Source organism: Neolamprologus brichardi, chromosome 3 (assembly GCF_056152115.1).
Source record: "Neolamprologus brichardi isolate AB-2024 chromosome 3, ASM5615211v1, whole genome shotgun sequence".
In the NCBI taxonomy this organism is placed as follows: Eukaryota; Metazoa; Chordata; class Actinopteri; order Cichliformes; family Cichlidae; genus Neolamprologus; species Neolamprologus brichardi.
Window position 1 is genome coordinate 14,699,718 of NC_142106.1, and position 23,684 is coordinate 14,723,401.

General features: G+C 40.1%; 1 protein-coding gene across 1 annotated transcript in view; it reads right to left on the bottom strand.

The window, feature by feature from the left end:
* Window positions 1–17,383, bottom strand: part of LOC148103593 (polymeric immunoglobulin receptor-like) — a 141,871-nt gene extending 124,488 nt beyond the window's left edge. The window contains exons 1-2 of the mRNA XM_087838150.1: window positions 17,317–17,383; window positions 14,664–14,996 (exon numbers count right to left, since the gene is read on the bottom strand). Coding sequence (XP_087694276.1) covers window positions 14,664–14,996; window positions 17,317–17,383 — 400 coding nt within the window. The remainder of the gene's footprint in view (window positions 1–14,663; window positions 14,997–17,316) is intronic.
* Window positions 17,384–23,684: the final 6,301 nt, after the last annotated feature.

Below are 23,684 nucleotides of genomic sequence, written 5' to 3' on the forward strand. Positions count from 1 at the left end.
CACACAAACAGCTGAGAAACCCACAAACTAATCCATCCCTTATACATATTTCATATCCATCTTATTCTATTTATCTCAGCCTATCTTATGTTTCCTCATCAAATGACTGGAAAGCATATACCTGGTGAACGACTCCTTATATTCACACAATTGAAACTGTCCATGGTTTAAGAGCATCTGAAATGATCAACATGTGCACTGACTACACTATGAGTAAAGTCATGTGTCCACTGTCATGTGTTGATATAATGAGTGAATGATTTGACTGCGTCTGCTGTGTTTCCTCGACTCCTGAGCAAAGATAAAGAGTCAGTTCAGACCTGCAGTTGGTCCTCGTGGTGTTTTTAACTTGAATTCAGCCTGATTTGTTTTTCATGTCTTCTCCTCCATCATCAGTTATCAGGAGAGCAGACAGTCAAAGTACAAGAATTCAAACAAACACAGAGATTCTACTTACAGAGCAGACACAGCACAGATGTTTCCTTCATCGTCCTTCTCACTCATTTGAGCTTTTTTTCATTTCTGTCACTGACACCAAGTAAAGCCCGCCCTCTTCCTCCTCCGAGGAGCTTTTCTATTGGTTCTATTGGAGTGGGAGACTCCCTTTTTTTCCTCAGTATAAAATGATAAAACTACTTAAAAAATATAGGTATAAAAACACTGCAATGGTCTTTAGTCTTAAATACACTGAATCTATAATGCTCACAGTTATCAGTCTGCTCACTGAAGAGACGTTTAAAAAATCAAATATACTCTGGTGTCAGTGAGCTGTAGCTGATGAACAAATCCATTTACATTTACTGGAGGTTCCACAGTTTGTGGAATTTTATTATATATCTATAAATATAATATATATATATATATATATATATATATATATATATATATATATATATATATATATTATATTATATTATATTTATAGATACATTTCTCGAATAACCTTCGAATCTCAATTGCTAACCAAGAGTATGTGAGAAAAATAAGGAGATGAAGCCATACCAGCTCAGACTTTACCCGAATTAACAAGATCAACTTCAGGTGTTGGGGAACAAGAAGACACTGACGAGAAGTGGGCTACTGGAATAATAAGGCACAAGCAAGCAAGGGATGAGAACAGGGCGCTATTGGAATTCCACTAGGCAAATAAAATAAAAAATAAAAAAAGAGAAATTCTACTACACAAGTAATCCCAGTAGGAAGGGGTTACATGAAGCGGATGTGGGACCCCTGGAATCTTTTATACCCAACATCCATGCTGACAGCGAAACAACTAGCAGCTCAGTGCTCCAACACAGGGAGCAACTGCTGCATTGAATTTGAGAGCAGCTGACCTGAGAGAAAGGAACATGCCTAAGCTGGAAACATGGACCCTCCATGGATCTCAGAGCAGAACACAGCAACCTCCCAGAATAGCCTTCAGTAACCATCACAGTGACAGAAATTGAGGAAACCGTCTCAAGGTCCTGCAAGACTACAAGGTACAGAAGGAAAAAATGGAGATGTATAACCAGCCGGACATAGTAGTGGTGGATAAGCAGAGGAAGACGGCTGCAGTGATAGACGTAGTGATACCGAATGACAGCAACATCAGGAAGAAGGAACACAAGAAGCTGGATAAGTACCAAGGGCTCAGAGAAGATGATGTGGAGGAAGAAGGCAACAGTGGTAGTTGGAGCCCAACTACCCAAGCTAGGCGAGTGACGCCAGCAAATCCCAGGAACAACATCCGAGATCTCTGTCCAGAAGAGGGCAGTCCCAGGAACAGCTAAGATATTTCGCAGGACTGTCAAGCTCCCAGGCCTCTGGTAGAGGACCCGAGCTTGAAGGGTGAAAGACTGCCCTCAGGGGCGAGAAGGGAATATATAATTAAGCATTTTCACATTTGCAAACCTCAATTCAATTAGATTGTCACGGGCACAGGGGGCGCTATTGGAATTCCACTAGGCAAATAAAAAAAAAAAAGAGGAATTCTACTACGCAAGTAATCCCAGTAGGAAGGGGTTACATGAAGCGGATGTGGGACCCCTGGAATCTTTTATACCCAACATCCATGCTGACAGCGAAACAACTAGCAGCTCAGTGCTCCAACACAGGGAGCAACTGCTGCATTGAAGGCATTGAATTTGAGAGCAGCTGACCTGAGAGAAAGGAACATGCCTAAGCTGGAAACATGGATGGCGCCTTTCTCACCCGACGGCACGGACACGGTCAGGGCTGAAAGCCGACAGCTCGCTGATTCTGATCTGTCGGCGGGTCCGCGCTTTGTGTTTACGCCCTTTTTGCGCTGATTCTAAAGTAGGTTTTATCTCTCTCCAAACAATATTGGTCCGTGCTTTTTGTTTACGTCTTTGTGTAGAATCTGTGTACCTGCTCTCATTTACTGTTTTAGCTGTTTGGTGGTTGTTGAAATGTTGTGAGATTTAACCTGAGATTCTGGCATTTCAGGCAAAATACATTTATGCTGTTTTGCTTCCACCACAATAAAATCACACTTCATGCACAGCTCTCTCTCTATCTCTCTGTACTTCAAGAACAGTTTCCCGTCCAAAAATCTGTTTTCTGCATTATTCGCTTGCTTGTTACGCACAAGTCTACCATTGTTTACAGCGCTGTCGGCTGATGTTTTTTTCCTTTTACTCACTTCCGAAAATAAAACCTAATTTCTGCTGTTCAATATTGAACAAATGTAAACTTTGTAAAATTATGCAAAATGCAAAACGCTGTGTAATAAAACCGCTGTAACTTTGCTCTGCTTCAGTTCAGCAGCATCAGGTAATGTTCATATGTTGATTAATGGTTTTCTTTCGTTTTTGATGTACTGCAGAATATTTTTATAAAATCCCAGGCCAGGAAAATCACCTTCATGTTTTTTCTGTGTTTTATCTTCAGCTACTTTGACACAAAGTCATCTGCTGTGATGCTCACACCTTTGATAAAGTCTGGAAAGTGTCAGCTTCCTTTTTATAGATACAAAAATATGTAAATGTACTGATTTGAATTATAATATTTCTGACTGTCTGAGGCAAAATTTCCCAGACTCAAATCGAATTGAATTGAATCGTGGATCAAATCGATTCTAGAAATCAGTGACGATACAGCCCTACACTCAAGCATGCAGAACCTTGCATGGAGATAGAAGAGTAGCATTAGGACGATACATGAAGAAAGCTGAAGAATTGAGAAGACACCGACGAGAGTTACACAATAATCTAGTGGTGAGGCATTCCCACCAGCTGCCTTAAGTAGTGAGCTTGAGTGACTGATCATCGCAGATGATTGCTTGCCAGTGCTGGACCCATGGTAGCGTGCAGAGCACGAGAGAGAAGCGAGGAGGGACAAAATAGACAAAACACTTGTAGTGAAACTGGGTCAGCCGAACAGGCATGGGGACCATGACATGGATAAACATCCAAAAACAACTTCTGAAGAAACATAATCAGTTTGATTGAAGTGTTTAAGAATAATTCAGAGTGAATAATTGGAGGTTTTAATCAATTCAATCAATCTGTTAGAACAGGGGTGTCAAACTCAAGTGCACAGGGGACCAAAACTCAAGGCACACTTTAGGTTGTGGGTCAAACAAGATAAATATTTATTGAACACACTAAAACAATGTTTTTTAAACATAAATATGAATAGAAACAGACAGGAATATTATTCCAGATTAAATAAACTTAAAAAAAATAAACTTTAACTTAAAATATTTTGCTCTTCATAAAAATATATCCTGTCAAAATTATGTAAGTTAGAAATATGAACATGCTGCCAAAAACCCCAGAAAAAATAAATGAAAGCATACACAAAGTTGGAGCCGCATGTAGACAGAGCTGGGCGTTGCTTCAGGAATGGAGCTAATAAACTGTGCGAGCCATTCAGTGTTGTACTTTGCCTTGAGTGTATCATTACACTGCAGCTCCATCTGAATCTGCACAGGTGCAGTTCAGCAAAGTCCGCTGACTTTGTTCAACATTACTTGGCAACAGGGAAAGTGAGGCAGGTTGCACTGGTGCATTTGTGACAGCTTCACTTGAAATGCCTTCACCGCATCAGACATACCATGTCCATGAACTGACAGATTTCCTTGCTGAGCTCAAACTCTATTGAGAATTTTTATCCCAACTCAGCTAACGGACCTCTGTATGATGAGGAATGTCGGCAAACTCTGAATCTATTTCCCACATAAAAGACTGAAATTGACGGTGATTTAAACTTTTAGCTCAGATAAAATGTACGGTTTGCGTTACGGTGATTATTACATGCAGAGGTGGATAGTAACGAGTTACATTTACTCCGTTACATTTACTTGAGTACGTTTTTGAAAAAAATGTACTTTTAAAGTACCTTTTTTGCACAATACTTTTTACTTTTACTTGAGTACATTTGTGAAGAAGTAACAGTACTTTTACTCCGCTACATTTGCAAAATTCAACTCGTTACTTTTAAAAAAATAATTTGTTTAACACATTAGATAGCATGCCGCCAGTGGAGTTTCCGGTAACTTTTTTACCAATCAGATGTGGCCATGCAGTCACATGACCAGTTTGAAACTGGTGGGCAGAGCAGCCCAAGTGTTTCAAAGTAGCAGACACACGGAAAGAAGAAACATGAAAACATGGCAGAGCCAATTGTCTACGCTGAAGATGATGAACATATGGAGATATTCAAATGCATCTCTCCACAGCTGCTGACGAATTCAACAAAAAACAAAGTTTGTTAAAAACATTTGCAGGTGAATCACCACTGATTTATCACTGACATCCATTTACTCAAAAATTACTGGCAAGTGGATAACTAGAGTATATAGTATATTTATATATTCATATATATAATTTCAAAAATGTACTGTACAAAATGGAACTTTATATGACAAATGTGTGGTGCTTGTGGAATTTTTAACAAGGACCCTACAAAACTTTACAGTACTCATGCTGCCACACTTCTGATGGCTAGGTGTGCAGTTCCTGCTTTAAATGCATTCACTTTTAAGATTAAGAAATCTAAGTGATAAGAGGCCAGAAATGTTTGAACTACCTTATGAACCTACATCACTGAGGCCGTCTCTCCTGCATGAAGTGCTGGTTTTCCAGTGTGTGCGTCTGATGGCCCAAAGCTGACTCAGAGCCGTAACACCATCATTGGCTGCAGTATGGAACAGGTGTGGGTGTGTCCTCATCTCCCAGAGGAGTCCAAATTGTCATCAAACAGCCCTACAGACACAAAAATGTGAAAATATAAACAACCAGACTATCAGCAGTGATTTAAGTACTTTAAGACCTCTGTGAAAATCATTTACAGTATATATCACAGAATTTAAGGCCTTTATGATCACAGAGCATACAGAGAAAAGTACTAAACTTAATCAATTTCAGCTTTCGTTTCTCATGATGTATATTGTATTAATAATTCAATTTCATTATCTGTAGCTTTACCACACATTTGCCACACAGGTGTAGATACTGTAGGTTCAGTGAATGCTTAGATTGCACTGATTAGAATATACTGGACAGTCAAAGCTAAGATTCAGCGCACTGTGTTAGAGGCTGGGGTTTGATGACTTCATCATATATACAACCTTTGATCATCGTTTATGTCCAGTTGAGAATGAATCTGTGCACTCACATATTAAATGAACTGAAATCAGTAGTGTGATCTCCAGTCTTTATATGCTGAATGAGAGAACTGAAAGCTGTTATTTTAATCAGCCTGTCTCAGTTATTTTAACTCTTAAGTGTCACAAAGTAATGTGGTAACATCTGGACTGACGAGTTTACTGTCAGCATTTTAATCGCTAGTTTAAAGGCTATAGGCTGCAGCCGTTGCTCTAACACCGTATAAATGTAACAGGCCTCAGTGCTGGTTCTAATAGTTTGAGCTGCTTCCAGCTTTATTTGTGAAGAGCACAGCAGCTTACAAAACACGTAGCTAGCTCGTACAGCTGCGACGTAAAACTTTCATAAACTAAGATGACCTTAAAATAACGGGCTATGTGCAGTGATGCTAGCGTTAGCCACGTTAGCACGTTACCTTCACAGGTGGTCAGACTGCGAAAACAGGCACTCAGACAGAGGTTGGGCTCTCTGTTTCGCTGCAGGGTCCCTTCATTCTTCATATATCCATGTCCAGCCGAGTGTAAATCCCGAGGCCAAACGGCCTTTGTACAAGCACACACGCTTCTTAGCAGGGCGAACCTATGAGCTAGAAAAATCCAGGCTGGAAGAAAACATGTGTTTGGCCAACCAATCACAGAGCTCCTTACATCCCACGGTGTGGCTAATTTGAATAGCAGCAGGATTTTTAAAATGAAGTTGTTAATCCAACTGCTAATCCAACTGCTAATCCACATATTAATCCCTGAGCGAACAGGAAAGGGAAATGGATTTTGAAATGCAGTTTATTAAAGTGGAATTCGAAAAAGGTTTTTGAAATGAAGTTTATTAAAGTGGAATTCGAAAATGTTTTTTGAAATGAAGACTTAAAAAGCATTTTAAAAATCAGTTCATTAAATTGGAATTCAAAAATGAATTTACAAATGCAGATTTTATTCTACAATTCATTAATTAAGCACAGAATTTTTTATTTCGATGCGCGTGGCTCTTGTGGTCCTCCATATGAACACCCTTGGCCTCAAAGAATGTTTCACATAAAAGCAGCTATGTCTTCAGCGTCAGTGTCTTCAGTGAGAGCCAAAACAAACAAACTTTTCAGCGTGAAAAAACTCAGCTCGTGTAACCTGAGGAAACGGTAAGTTTTCTCTAAATATCTTTTTAGCTGTGGTTAGCTGGATGTCAGTCTTATGTTACAGCAGCTGTGTCGAGCTCGAGCTGCAAGTCATATTTTCGGCACTATGTAAGTTTGTGGGTTTTTTGTGCAGCTTCAGCTGTCCTTTTAACTGCTCGCTGGTTAGCTAGCGTGAGCTATAAGCTAACAGCTAGCCTGGTTAATGACGCTGGAGTTCAACACGCATGCAAACAGCTCGTCTCTACTGCTTTAACTGTTAAAACAGAAGGCAATACTGCGGGTGACAGGGTTACTCCACCCATGAGTAAGAGAGTATATAATAAAGTGTGAGCAGATGCCTGGCGCGCATTCCTGCTCGACTCTGTAGTTGACAGATCTCTCCGTCTAGCAAAGAATCACGGGCCCAGAGTTAATGAATTAATGATTCTTTGCTTTTCCTGAGATTTTCTCCTTACATTTCTTGCAACTCGATTGTTGTGACTCCAAACCAGAGATCTACGCTGTATCCTGTCGCCGTGGGGAGCCCGCACCGAAGACTGTCGACAACCTCCTCTAGGAAGGAGTGAAAGTGCTGGGACGTAAATTCGGGTTCAGGCCAGTGTTCTTATTAAGTGGTCCATGGCGCTGGGATCCAGTGAAAGACCTCAAACATAGACGGAGAGATCTTGGAAAGGTAAAGAATCCACTCAATCACACTTGCGTAAAACGAAAAATAGGTTTCACCCGCCGAAAGGGTTTGCAAAACATGTAAACAGGTCTAACCCGCCGCAAGGGTCTAAGAAGGTCTAACCCGCCACAAGGGTCTAAACAGGTCTAACCCGCCGCAAGGGTCTAAACAAGTCTAACCCGCCGCAAGGGTCCAAGTAGGTCTCACCCGCCGCAAGGGTTTAGGAGTGATCCGCCGTAAGGATCTGCGCGACTGTGTGTAAATGTCTGTGTTTTCTGTGTGTCGGAAGTAAGTGATTTTTACAGCACAATAAGTTGCTGAACTACTTCCATTTTTACTGTCTTTTTATTTACTGTAAGGAGCTCAAGTACTGGTGACAAAAGGGAAAGGTTGGGTTTCATCCCATAAAACTGACACCGCTCCATGAATAGCGCGGAGTAGAAGGGTGTGTCAGCCACCACCCCCGCGTCTCGTGCCAGAGACTGCTCTGCAGTTGTGAGATAATGGGTAATCAGCCCACCAAAACTCACCGCTGACGAGCAGTGGCTAGAGAAAAAATGTCCAGGCGCCAGACAGATTAGTGCTTGTAGATGGAGAAATCTTAAGAAAACGAAATGTCCCACTTGGGAAGGGAAATGCAGCCCCTCAGCATTAACACATCTGAAGGAAGCTCTTTAAAAAGGAAGCAGTTAGGCGAGACGAAAACAAAAAGAAAAAAACAAGAGAAAGAAGATAAACAGTTAGAAAAACAGAACTAAACTGCCAGTTTAGTAAAACCAGACGAGACACTGTGCAGTCCTTGCAATCCTTTTATTAATCCACCACCCGTTCCTGCAGCCGCATCTGCAGCACCACCCGTTATATACTCACCCATATCAGGAAGAACATAATAATCCCTCATCAAGTGAAAACTGGAGATCAAAGTAGTTTGAAGTAGTTTAAAAAGGGTTGGAAACAGACCCGACTGAATAGATATAAATACAAGAAGAACAAAATAAAATAAACGAATGGCAAAATTACATTAGAACTTATCTTTAATGTATTGAAACTAATAATAGCAAGGATAACAACCTGTATACTGGTATTAACAATGAAACATAGTTGAGATGACGACCATGGCCAGAATGTATGGAATGAATGAAAGCAAATAATTCACACGAAAACCTATTAAATAAAATAGAGAGATGCATAAGGTATATTAAGGCTATGTCATTGTTCAGCCAAGGAAAGTGTGTGAAAAGGTAAATGTCTCCAGCTTGGGAAAGGGTGAAACTGCAGATCACCCGAAGCCCTTGATGGATACAAAATAAAATATTGCAATAAACTGGCTGGTTCGCCATGCAACAGAGAGAACGAATGTGACCGAAGGTTGGATCTGATATGAGGCAAACAGAAGACCGGTCTAAAAAGGTAGGCACAAACCTGTTCAGAGAAAAAGCAAATCTGTGCAGATTGGATGCATTATAAATTATCTGTTTGCTGAGTAAGATGATCCTAACTATCAAATTGGCTCAGTAGTAGTGTAGTGGTATATACTAATAAATATTGTAATATACTATTGCTGTTATATATATATATATAAAAAAATGATAACATTAGTAATGACATAATATTAATATGAAGAGGCACCTTAGTCAGTTATGATGTGAGGTGAATAATTGTTAAGAAGTAGTCTGCATCAAGCTTAAGGTTGCTCAAACTCAGTATAATGACATATGAGATGAAGAAAACAAAGAAAATATCTAAACTAATTAAGTGCATAGAGGCACTTGACCTGCTTGAAAACCTGTCATCCTGGATGAGACTTTGCTGAGATATAGAGCAAACCTATAATAACAACTAATAAGCTAGACCCTGTAGACAACAGCTAAAGCTACAGGATTGAGAAGCTGAATTAAACATGTGAACATTACTAAGTTGATGAGCATGTTACACATTTTCTTTTATTTTTTATTTATTTGTTTTTTAGAGCAGAAGCTGCATGCTATTAAAAGCTCACACATGCAGCTGTCTGTGAGCTCAGTTTTTTCCTCACACTTCTGCTTTGTTTCTGGCAGCAGCTTTTTCTTTTTTCTTTTTGTGTCTAGACTCATGTGTGTAAAGCGTTCATGCCATCAGCAATTTGTTTTTTGTTTTTTGTTTGCTTATTTTGTTGGTTTGGAAATAAATTTGTGGCCATACTTGTGGATCACAGTGACACATAGTGATTAGGCATATGATTTACAAATGCCTAGTTTTACAGCTGTGAGCAACGCAAAGTTTTTAATCCTAATTTAAAAGTTTGAAATATGTGAGATGTGTGAATTCTTTGGAAAAAATAGAAATGACCTGAAATGCTTTAAATAAAAATGTAGTGTTGCATCTACAAAAGAAGAAGAAGAAGCATTCAATAACTTGAAACTAGCATTACAGACAAATACTGTTTTAGCACTGCCTGACTATGATAAGCCTTTCTACTTACATGTAGATGGAGGAGCAGGGTTATATGAAGGCAGTACTAACACAACCATTCGGTGACAAACAGCGACCACTCGCCTTTTACTCATGCAAGCTAGACTCTGTCGCATCAGGCCTGCCCACATGTGTTCAGGCCTGCGCAGCAGCTGCTGAGGCAGTAAAAAAGTGCGCTGACATCGTGTTAGGTCACCAACTAAATATTAAAGTCCCACACGCAGTAACTTCCATTCTGTTGCAAGGCAATCTATCATTCCTGACCCATGCTAGACAATTATCCTACCTAAATCCCTACACAAAACAGCGGCACTGGTGACCCATGGGGTTACCCATGTGTCAACAGGAGGGATGATACGGATAATTAACACACACTTCTTTACTCTAAATTTTGAAGCTTCAGCAAAACCTTTTGTAAGACAATGCATGATCTGCCAAAAACACAACTCACAAGGCAATTTAAGGCCAAAAAGAGGACACTTTCCAGAGCCTCCACATCCATTTCACACAATCCACATGGATTTTATTGAATTAAGTGAAGACAAACCACGCTGGCAGAGTGGATGACAAAACTGTTAGTAAATAAAGACATTGTTCTGAACAGTAAGCTGCCGTATGAATCCTCTCCAGTCTCTTGCAGGTTGAAGCCAGGCGATTGGATCCTGATAAGGGTGCTGCAAAGAAAGAACTGGAGCTCTCCCCGCTGGGAAAGCCCCTACCAGGTGTTATTAACAACACCCACAGCTTGTAAGATCGCAGAAAGACCCTCTTGGATCCACCAGAGCCACTGTAAGCCACTGTAAGTGAGTGACAATCTAACCTAAGATGCCAGCACCCCGATTCCCTGGTGATCTATAAGGTGGAGGGAAGGCTGATCGGGTAAATCCCGCCCTCTTCTTCTCGCCTGTAGTCATCATCATCCCGGCCCTGCTGCTCGCAGCATGGACCTTGATGCACCTAACAGGGGACCCCACGACCGCACTGCACAAGAGAGCATGGTCACATGACAACTCACACCTTTAAGGTCTCTGTGGTAAACAGCAGCATGTCCAGCAGAAGGCGAAAGAGAGACACTGATGACGTAAAACCACACAACTCAATCTGGGGAAGCGACGTTCCAGATGAATTCAACTCTGGACAACTGGACAAAAGGTACTCCACTCATTCTTCCCCGTGGACAGGAGTCGGAAAACATGCTCTCGGAAGTGAGACACTGGACTATAGATTCGGCTTGTTCCTCAATGCATCCTGCAAGGTCAACGAGGGACATAACCAAGAAATGGACACTCTCCGAATTGCTGTAATGCAATATCGTGTAGCACTGGACATGATCCTGGCTGAGAAAGGAGGATTGTGTGTCTTATTCAACACCATGTGCTGCACCTACATACCAGATAATGTACATTCTTTAAACATGGCTTCAGATTCTAAAGAGACTGTTGATCGGCGTTGGAGTTTTCCTGGTTTTATTTTATTTTATTTTGCTTTTCTTTACTTGTGTTATACCTTGTTTAAAGGCTGTAATTTCACAGATGATAAGTTTATCACTCACAACATACGCAGATGTACCACAAACTGATGAAGATCATGAAGACTTCTTTTCCTATTTGTTAAATGAAGATGAAGTGCAACTAATTATGTAGTAACTGAAAATGTGAAAGACAAGTAGTTTGTTACTGATGACTTGTACAATTCAAATCCAGCTAAAACAGGAGGGAATGTTAAAAGATTTCTTTATTTAACTGTGATAATCGCTTATGTTTAGCGTTATTTGAATTTCGCAGTAATGCCTGTACATAGCGTGTCAGCATTTCTTTAACTGGAACAAAGTGACCACATGAAGAAGTTGCTCAAGTTTAGACAACACCCACATGTATTGTTTTAACCCACTACAAGATCGTTAATCAACTTGTCCATCTTTGTCTTGCAAGGCTGCACCCTGTGCAGCCTCGTATGCAATCACCAGATAAGAAGTTGTTTTTTCCTTAACTTGTACTCCACCCATGAGTAAGAGAGTATATAATAAAGTGTGAGCAGATGCCTGGCGCGCATTCCTGCACGACTCTGTAGTTGACAGATCGTGCTCAGGAATCGCCCATGTACATGAATTAACTCTGGGCCCGTGATTCTTTGCTTTCCTGAGATTTTCTCGTTACACCGTCTTTCTAGTCTTTTCCCAGAGTAACAGCCAAACAGGAGGATCTATTGGCTAGCACTGCTTAGCCTTGCACACATTCTTAAATTTAAATTTAATCTGGAATTCATTGCAAACTGTTTGTGCGGGATATGAATGACAAGATTTAGTTTTTCTACAAGAGTTAGTAAAAAACATCTCCAGTGTGATCAAATCTTCTTGCCAAACAGCACTATAATGACCAGACCTAATTCTTTTGAAAACCATACATCTTTCCACAGGTCTCAACTTCATCAGACATCACCTAGACTCAGAGCTGGATGAGGCCAGCACAAACAGCAGCCTAACCGACTAAGATGATGGATCCATGGGGTCAGGAAAGCCAGAAGCAGGGCTGGAGAGGTACCTTTCATGTCCATTCACTGAAGATGTGGATCTATTGCATGGCTTTCCTCACATCTAGAAGCTGTTGATCAAAATCAATACAGCTCTTCCTGCATCTGGAGCTTGTGAAGGACTTCTCAGTCATGCAGGACTCCTGTTCACTGCTAAACAGTTACAGCTTCACAGCAAGAACCTTGAGAGCAAACTGCTGCTGAAGCTTAACCATCATCTCACTGAGTGAAGAAATGGCACATTTTTGCTAAATATGCAGAAATAGATGCACACCCATACAACTTATGATAAACTGAGCTGCCTTGTATGAACATATGTTGAAGATGCCTCATTCTAATGTTTTCTCTGAGGCTGCTGTGCAATTTGGAGCAAAAATGAATATAAAGTTTACAGCATATCTTGTCACTGGAAATTCTTTGCACTGTTTATATGTTTATATTATTTACTGTAGGTATTGGTGAAAAAAGCTTTATGTTGTGAAAAACTGAAATCTGGAAAAAATTTTGTTGATCTTTTTACATATATTCCTGTTGAAAATACTCAAATTTGTGTATTTATTTATTTTTGTTTGTCTGATAGCATTTATTTAAAGAATAAATCAGACATTTCAAACAGTTACTCACTACTTGAGTAGTCTTTTCACCAAGTACTCTTTTACTCTTACATGAGTAACATTTTTGAAGACTACTTTTCACTTTTACTTGAGTAATAATATTTTAAAGTAATGCTACTCTTACTTGACTACAACCTTTGGATACTCGACCCACCTCTGATTACATGCTCCATTTTTAGGATTTTACCACACAGTGTTTCCTGGTGTGTGATGCAGTGATATGGTGTTAACTCACCAGTACAGTTCTCCTCCTGCATCTTTACACGCATCCTGCTGACTAGTCCGCTTTTTTCACCGCACAACACCGGCGCTCCATCTGTTTTAAGTCCAACAAGTTTGTCCCAGGACAGTTTCATGTCGGTTACACTTTGTCATACGTTTTAAAAAATGTCTTTTCCTATCGTTGTCCCGTGCATCAATTTAATGTCCAATATTTCCTCTCCACGGATATTTCTCCTCAGGCTCACATTTGCCAAAATCTGCGTTTTGTCTGGACACAAGACGTCGCACAGCTTCATCATGCAGATTTCTCGTTTGGCTCTCGGCGAAGGCGGTCGCACTTTTTCTCCTCTCCTCCTTCCCCTTATCTTCCCTGCTTAGCCCCTTGTGTCCTTGTCCTGTCTCGTGTGTATTACTTTCCCTCGAACAGTCTCTCACAGTCGTTCTCTAAAACCTAAACGAGAATAATGGATTTGATCAACTGGTCTCTGAATGCTATTGACACCCTTTTCTCAACGAGAAGTCTGGGCTCGGGAGAGCCCGAGTGCCCTGGAGGGACTTTCCCTGCCAGATACACGATGGACGGGTGGCAGACATGGAGGATCGTGTGCCTGGCGGGACTGTCGATCAAGGACGCTGAAGATATCTACCTATTCGGAACCATGATAACAGGGTTCTTGCTGATGGGAGCTGGCTTGGCCCTGGCTTATCGGAGAATTAAGAGAGCGGAACCGGCTGTTCAAACCCCCACAAGGCTGCCCACTGGGATTGAAACGATGGGACGAAGCAACAGCAGCAACAAGAATCACAAGAGGAACTATCAGACCAGCTATTAGTCCAACAGATCCACTCTTCTCTCCTTCAGCCTCCTTCCCTCCACTTTGTCCTCCTGTCTGACCTGCAGGTGAGAAACAGGTGTCAGCTGTCAGCTGTCAGGTAGGTGATGAGTGAAGAACAGAACAGAATCCATTTCCTCTTCAAACTGCTGTCAGACATTATCTACTGCACTCTGATCACATCACTCAGACCAGCTGCTTTCTACAAAGTCTCATCAACAACATCTTTAGAAACAAACATCAACAACCAGGAAGCAGCTTCACCTCTGATCACACACACACTCAACTCTACTCACTCACCTGGAGGATCAACAACACTCAGCTTTACCTCTAGCCTCTAACTCTCTACAGCATGTTATTTATGACTACTTCAGCTTGATTGACAGATATAACATATAAATCTACATTCAAGTGTCTAAAAGTCACTAAAATTATGCCTTTGGAACACGAATTTGAGCTGTTGATTCATTCAACAGGTTTTGAATTCATTTTAATTTAATCATTTTAGCAAACAACGTGTACAGACTATTATACAATGCAGTATAATATAATACCTGTGTTATGCTGTCACATCCATAACCAAGAAGAAGCTGAAATTAAACTCACCTGAGTTTTCAACCTTCAAAGTGACTCTGTTTAGAAACCGTGGTTTCTGTCCCTCATATCCAGCTTCACATTCATATGTTCCATCGTCGTTCGTGGTGACATGTTTGAGAATCACAGAAAAGTCTCCAGTCTCCTTCCATTTTGGATCTTTCATGCTCACTCTACCTTTAAATAGTTTATGCTGGATGTCTTTCTTAAACTGACCATCTCTGAAGATGATGACATAATCTTCTGACTGCAGGTCAGACTTTTCCCACCTCATCATTACTAAAGTAGCATCTGTGGGACCAGAACACTCCAGAGTGGCATCTGCTCCTCCTTTGACTGTTAACTCTTTTTGGTCTGAAACATTTTTAAAAAGTGAATAGAAAATAGACAAACAGGAAGTAAAGACTCATTAGTATAAATACAGTTAATAGAAAACAATACATTGTCTAATAATTACTTTCCATCCATGTGTTTCTCTTTCACTTATCCAATTCTGGGTCATGGGCTGGGGGAGGTTATACCAGCCTTAATGTCACGATCCTGGGTCTTATGACCCAGTGTTTTCAGTTTTAGTTCTTTTGATGTTTATAGTGTATGTTTAAGCTCATTAGATTTCTATGTTCATTTGCTTATTATATTCCCCTTGTGTTTTCAACCCTTGTGTTAAGTCTCCCTCATCCTTCATGTGTTTCATGTCTGTTTCTTATGTTGTCAAGTTCATGTAGTCATGTCAGTGTTTCATTGTTTCCTATTTTATTTTAAAAGAGGTCCTGTGTTTCGGTGCTCTGTTTTGCTCTTTCCCTGTGGACGTCGTTATGTTCATGTTGTGTCTAATTTGCCTTTCTGTCCCATGTTTCAGCTCCCTATGTTCTGTCTCAGTTGCTGTTAAGTTTACATGTTTTGAGTTCAGTCAGTGTGTTTCCTGTTTTACTTTGAAGGTCCATGTCTCATGTGAGTGTTTCTAGTTTTGCTTCCCTTGTCTCATCCAGCCTGATTACTCCCAGCTGTGTTCTCCTTCTGTGTCTCATTCCCTCGTTATCCCTCTGTGTATTTAAGCCCTGTGTTTCTCTTTGTCAGTGTCGTAGTCTCCCTCATGGCTGTGTTTCCCTGTGTGTTAGTTATCCATGTCCCAGTTTAGTTTAGTTATATTTTTCGGTCCATTCTGCAATAAAGCAGCTTCTTGAGTTTAATTCTGGTGTGGTGAGTTTTGCATTCCTTCTCCTGCTTGTACACAGCCGAAACATGACACTTAAGGTGACAGAGGCGACCTGGACAGGTTGCCAGTCTGTCACAGAGCTAACACAGAGAGACAGACAATAATTTACACCTACGGGCAATTTAGAATCATCAACTAACCTAACCCCACTAACTTCCTGCCACAGTGTCTTTGGACTGTGACAGGAAGCTGGAGAGAACCCACGGAAACACAAGAACATATAAACAGGGAAAGACCTCGGCCTGAACTTGCTGTAAGGCAACAGTGCTGATCACTGCACCGCCCTGCTGCTCTAATATTTAACTTAATTCTTGAAAATTTCAACTTTAATCAAAGAATGTAAATAACATGTTCACTTTAAGCACCTTGAGGTTACTGTTGTTGTGACTTGATGCTATATAAATAAAACTGAATTAAACTGAACTTTACAATGTTTGTATCAAACAAAAGATGATGCTGAGAGAAAAAAAGAACTGTGTGTGAGTAAATAAGAGAATAAAAATATTTTACTGCTGGTTTATTCACATCCTTTATGTTAAATTGTGAACTCAATTCTGCTTTAAAGACCTGAAACCTGAGTTTAAAGAACTTTTTGTCTTTGCTTGTCGGCAACTGGTTTAAATATTTTCATTTACTCTATGAATAGAAATGCAGTTCCGGTGTGTGACGATTGAGGATAGACAATGATGTTAGCAAGATAAACTGTGGTTCAGCGTTACATGTTACAATACAAACAGCACCCAGAGCAAGATGCAAAGATTAAAAGTTTCGGTGATTTAAGTTTTTTATTTCTCAATATTTCTACAAAGGTTTTTTTTTCTTCCCAACTGACACAATTATGAAAACAAAAACACTTTTTCTTTCTTAAAATTCCAGGAAAAGTTTCCATCTGATTTATTTGAGATTTTAAATCTTATTAAAATATCTTTCTCAACATACACTATGTATGTTTCAACTGTCTAAACTCCAATAAGCCCATAATTATTGAAATATTCAAATATTTAGATGTTTCCATATTTCTCAACTATATTGTCTATTTCTTTTTTTTTTTTTTAAATCACAATTTCAGTAAATCATTTGAAATAACTGTAAAATGTAAAACTTAATAATAATAATAATATGCAGCTCTATTGAGAGCTTCATGTATAAACTTGATCGTGTTTTATTGTTGATGTTAAGGAATTTACAGTTCGGTCTTGTTATCACAAATTAATCTCCAGTCTTGTTTAATTACAACATTGTCACCATTACCTGTGTACCTACATTTCCTCCAAACTGACTCTGAAAGCAACGACCGTGAAATGAACCAGAGCAGAAACTTTTTTGCTCTCACGAGGAAACAAAGACTCATACACAGTGTCAGTACAGTAACTTCTAAAACTCCAGCAATCTCTCCCTGTTACCTGTCCTTCGGTGACAGATTTATTCACATAGGTACACTCGGCTTACCTGTACAGTCCAGATGTCCCAGCAAACAGAGTAAGAGAAACGGCGATATCACCGATTTTAACTCCATGTCTTTCTTTTCTACTTCAGTTTCTTAGTTTCCTCCTCAAACTCCGTTCGTTGATACAAGACAGATGATGTAGATTAAAACTCATCTGTTTACCAGAGACAGTTTGGTCAGTGTTTCACTGTCTGCAGGGAACAACCGACAGTGTAGGGAGGAGTCACGTGATTTACAGAAAAGCCTTCACAGCGATGAATTTGCTCCACCTGTCAGTTTGGTTTAATCCCAGACAGCAAGATGACTTTGAATTCAAGTTTCAAGACTGCAACCTCAGAGCAGAATATATGTTGAATCCAAATACTGATGAAACCTAAACGTGTTTTAGTAATGTCATTGGAATAACACTGATTAAGAGCTGTCCTGTTATTGATGATGATCTATTTATGCTCACCAGGAGGCAACAATAAGGTTGAAAAGTCATGGATTTATGGTCAACTGGGAAATTAAAGCTGTTAATCAATTCATCAGTTGGATTGTTCCATCCAGCTGGACTGGCCATCGGGCATACCGGGTGATATTTCGTTTTTATGGGCCAATGTTTTGTTTTGTTTTGTTTTTTTTTTCGTTTAAACACTGAAAGGTGGTGGATTGGCCAGATGCTGGGAGATGTGTAAAAATAACTCATTTGTTTTTTGGTAGTGGCTATTGGGGAGCTTTCACAGATTCAGTAACATTAGCAAGTGGTGGAGGCCAGCAAGTGCAGCTGTTGTGCAGCTTGTTTGCACAACAAGGCTAAATATTTATATAAACTTTTCTCAATCTAAATAGTGTACTTTGGTAGAATTAAAAAATAAGTGTAGTGCAGGTCTATGAAGATTTTTAGTCAAAACAGAGCCTATTGCAGCACGGTGGCACGGTGGTTAGCACTGTTGCCGCACAGCAAAAAGGTCCTGAGTTCAATTCCAACATCAGGCCGGGGTCTTTCTGTGTGGAGTTTGCATGTTCTCCCCGTGTTTGCGTGGGTTCCCTCCGGGTACTCCGGCTTCCTCCCACCGTCCAAAGACATGCAGCTTATGGGGATAGGTTAATTGGATAATCCAAATTGTCACTAGGTGTGAATGTGTGAATGAAAGTGAGTGCGAATGGTTGTCTGTCCCTGTGTGTTGGCCCTGCGACAGACTGGCGACCTGTCCAGGGTGTACCCCGCCTCTCGCCCTATGACAGCTGGGATAGGCTCCAGCGCCCCCCGCGACCCTGAAAAGGATAAGCGGAAGCGAATGGATGGATGGACAGAGCCTATTAATCTTTCAGTCATTTCAACCCCCCCCCCCCCCCCCCCCCCCCCGCCCCCGCCAGCAGCAGCAGCCGTTCTTCTCTGGGTGAGTCGCTTAATGTTGTTCGTATGTAATTTACGCTAACCACGTTATTAAATTAATGCATGTAAGGTGAACTAGCAAACACCGTCGTAGTTACATGCGGCTGTCTTCTTGTTTGATGGCAGATGCTCCCTTCACCCTGGCCAAAAAGGCTAAAATGACCAAAGAAAAAGTGGAAAACAGCTAAACATGAGAGGTTTTTGGACAAAGTTTGTGTTTTTTTCATTGTTTAAGCACTGCTTCCAGCCAAGAATGATACCATATGCCCCATAGCTGCAGAAAAGGCTAACATTGTTATCTTTTTACAAAAAACAGCTAAACATGAGAGGTTTTTGGACAAAGTTTTTGATCTCCATTCTTTAAGCACCGTTTAAGCACCGGCACCGTTTCAAAAGTACCGGTTTGTACTGGTATCGGATAAAACCTAAATGATACCCATACCTACTTGTGAGGTTATCTCAAACACACTCCGTCAGTCTTGATGCTGTTGAACAACAAAATGTTTAAAAATGTCGCGAGTTTACCTGGTGATATTCTCATCCCATACGGTAAAAAAATTAATTTTTCCTGGCCAAAATATATTTAAAATATATGGTAAATATATGTTGTATTTGTGATTCTCAAAAAATATATTTTTGAAATTGAAAATATATATTTTTCAAACCAAAATGCATTTCAAAAGATATTTCAGAGTGAAGAAAATACATTTCCAACCTTACAGTAGAATATATATCAAAGCATCCTTTATTTAAAATGTATTTAGTGCAATAATAATAATAATAATAATAATACTAAAAGTAACAACATGTTTTATGTACATCTGCAAAAAACAGTTGGATTCAAATAAAACAGAGTCAAAGGTTTAGCAAGAATTAGGTTGTTTGTTCATTTGCTTACAGTATTTCATATTACACAATATCTCACTATAATGTAACTTTCACTTGACTTTGAAATTATCTGTCAGTGATACAGTAAACAAGATACAACAACTGCTATGTACACGTTAGGTTTTGACAATATATACAATATAGTACTTAACCCTCTGGGGTCCAGGGTATAATTGGCCGTTTTTGACTACTTTTGATTTTATCTCTATATTTCACCTTTAAAATATGTTTTTCTTGCCTTGTTTGGTATCATTATTTTCAGCACAATCTCAAATATCTGAAATTTGACTTATTTTTTTCATTTTGTTATACTATATTAGCACAGTTGATCTAAATTCAGACAAAAAATTCAAAATCCGAGTAGAGAAAAAGTTATATTCTTTACTGTAAAACCCACAAACATGTTTAACGAATCATTTTCATAACTTGAAATGCAAGTAGAAATTGTACATTTCTGAAATTTATGGACAAGTTTTGCAAACAACAAAGTTATATGGTACCATTTACCTAAAAATGCAGCCAAGGCCTCAGGCGTTTTTTTATATAACCATTTAAATCTATTTACAGAACAATCAGGTGTTCTGCATCAAATAAGAAGGCACACAAATTATTTGTGCCAGTCCAAAAAATGTAGTTTGTGTTCAGTATAAGACAGAGGAGAACAGCACAGGCCTAAACCCTGCAGGTCTGACAGCAGGAGGTGCATCAGTCCAGTTTTCCATGTGGGAACAGCGTTTACACTGGAATCTGCTTTTGACAGCTTTTTTAGAGCAAATATGAAATTCAGCAATATAACTGTCACGGACCCGGCTCTGGGGACTCGGGGTCCGTGGGCAGTGGGGACTGTTGTTGTTATTGTTATTATTATTATTATTATTATTATTATTTGGTGTGTTGTCTGCACTGCCCCTGTGCACATCTGTATGTAGGCAGGTGTGTGTGTTGCCTTTCTTCTGTGGCCAAGTTACAGGCACCTTCAGCCCTGGGGGCGTGGCCTGACTTGAGGGCTGGCCACACCCGAAGTCCTTGCCGCACACCTGTTCCTCATCTGGGCTCGTCGGGGGAGCTATTTAGATGAGCGATTGAGCTTCCACCAACGCTGGATTATTGTGTTTGACTACACTTCAGTCTTCAAGCACAGTCAAATGTGAGTGTATGCCTGCTGGGATAAGTGTGTAACGGCTGCTTCTATTGTTTTCCCCTCAGGAGGAGTGTGGGACGAGAAGGAGCAGTGAGCATGGGGAGTGCAGGAACACTGGGGCAGAGAGCACTACACGGGGACTTTTGGGAAGAAGACACTACACGGGAGTCTGGGAAACTGGGGATTTATTGTTGTTTACTTCACCACCTTGTAAATAAACACTGTTGCACTAAAGAGTCCGGCGTTTGGGTCCTATTTCCCCATCTCCCCACGGTCTGCCAGCCAGACCGTGACAATAACTGACACACAATACAAAACAATAACTACACAACAAACTAACTACAGCCTCCAAACACGCTAAATGTAACTAATGTCTCAAATATGAAAACTCGCTCTCTCTCTGTCTTTCGCTCACCCGCTTTCAGTCGTGGGTGTCACTCCTAAAAACTTCCCCTTCTCCCTAAACACCCAAATGTCACATGTTGCCTTATCATTTTTTTTGATTGGCTGACATGGTAAACTCTAACACCAATAGGGAAGGGTTTTTTTGTCTTTTTCTTTTTTCACTCGCAAGCGGAGAGTGTTTGCTAGCGATGTCTGTAGAAAACGCTGTTTTTACCGTTCTTCCCGTTGTAAACACCACTGTTTTGTTCAGAAAAAAACATTGCGTGTATTTTTTATCATAACTCTGGTTTTACGTGGCCCATCGACACAATTCAAAAACTGGTGTATAGAACAGGGAACATAAGTTTATGGTTTTGACAGCTTTTAGGTTTTGAGAATGTTGTATGGTTTTAACATATTGTTTGGTTTCAATTAAAAAGCACTGGAAGGATGGTTTTGAGTTAGAAAATTTCGACTTATGTATATGAAATTTAGCCAATAATATCAATAAATTAATCAAATAAAATTTGTTTGCCCTGTGCATGGGGTACTTAAAGAAACCAAACAATATTTTCTCGTAACAAAGAGAGAACTCAGAAAAAATAAAGGAAACAACAAAAACACAAAATTCTTGCCAGAAAAGATTTGTGTATAAGCATGACCAAAATAAATGAGAAATATCTTCCTTCACACAATTACAAAATGTACAGTTAACATCAATGTCCTTTAACGTACAAGAAAAGATCTGGTTGGGTAAAAACGATGAATAACTTTAAAAGATATTTCCTTTACTTTGTTATTTAATAAGAATTTTGACAGTAAGGTCCAAATCTTCTCCCATTCCAGGTCCTGGTATAAGTTATTCCAGTAGGCGACAGCTGTTGGGACACAAGTTCTGTCTTTTTGAAACAGAGTTTGTATTTCACGGTTGTTTCCCCTCTTTACAGAGGGGAAACACACCTGACCGACATAAGTAACAGCAGGATCCAGTGGTAAAGGGATCAAATCATTAACAACAGGATTTCTAAACAACATTAAGACCCCAGCAGGGATAGCATCAAACACTATGGCATATTCCTTTGGTGGAACAGGAAGACCATATGTATTCAAAAATTCTGAGTAAGAGAGTAAACCTCCAACAGGATTTATAAGTTGTGCAACACGATGAATCCCATTACCAAACCAATTACTTAAAAACACAGACTTATGTTTGTATAGGATGTCTCTATTTGTCATGGTTGGCTGTGTGGCAGGCGAGCAAGTAGGAGTGGTGGTCAGTACACATAAACAAAACAGTGAAGAAGGTGCAGCAGCGCCTCTTCTTTCTCAGGAGACTGAAAAGATTCGGCATGAGCCCCCGCATCCTCAGGACCTTCTATCGCTGTGCCATTGAGAGCATCCTCACTGGATGCATCACCACCTGGTACGGCAACAGCACCGCTTACAACCGCAAAGCTCTCCAGAGAGTAGTGCGGTGCTCTGAACGGATAATTGGAGGTGAGCTTCCCTCCCTCCAGGACATCTACAGGAAGCGGTGCCTGAGGAAAGCCGGGAGGATCATCAAGGACTCCAGTCACCCCAGCCATAAACTGTTCAGACTACTTCCATCAGGAAGGAGGTTCTGCAGCATCCGGTCCCGTACCAGCAGACTGAGAGACAGCTTTTTCCACCAGGCCATCAGACTGCTGAACACTTCATAGACACCTCACCTCCACTACTGGAACTTCAACGTTATGCACTCCAGACTGTACATTAATGCCACTGTTTTGCACAATATCGAACTACAAACCTCTGTATATTTTATATATTTTATTGCTTACTCTATTTAATTTGTAAAATATGTACACACACACACACATGTAGAAAAACATATTTAGTATACACATCCAGTGATGCACATACTATTATATATTGTACATATTTATTAGTCTCAGATTTAGCCATTCTTATATTTTGCTTGTTTTATGTTATTGTATTTTTGCACAACTCTGTTGCTTGTGAAGCTCGCACACAAGAATTTCACTCGCATGTACTGTACCAGTGTACCTGCACATGTGATGTGACAATAAAAGTGATTTGATTTGATTTGATTTGGTGGACCCAAAATGCAGAACTCAGACACGGAAGTGAAACTTAAAGCGCAGCTTTATTGCTGGGAAAAACCTCGTACTAACTAAACTCACCAAAAGACAAACAAAAGTCTGAACAGAGGAACCGAGGACTGAAACACTGGAAAAGAAACACTAAACTGGAGCAGGAGACTAAACACTAGAAACAGAACACACAGCTAGTTGAGGGTACGACGCGACAGGGAACACAGGAAAACAAAGGGCTTATATACACAGGGGAGTAATCAGGGAATGGAAAACAGGAGGGAGACACAGCTGGGAGGGTTTAGGCTTACGAGATACGGGGAGCAAAGCTAGACACACTGAGATGAGGCACAACCTTTCACAATAAAACGGGAAACAAGAAACAGACACAGAAACAAAACAAAACACAAGGAACCCAAGAACAGAGATAATAACTCAAAACAAATCCCACTGGGTCAACCATGAGTCCACCAATCAAAAAGTCCA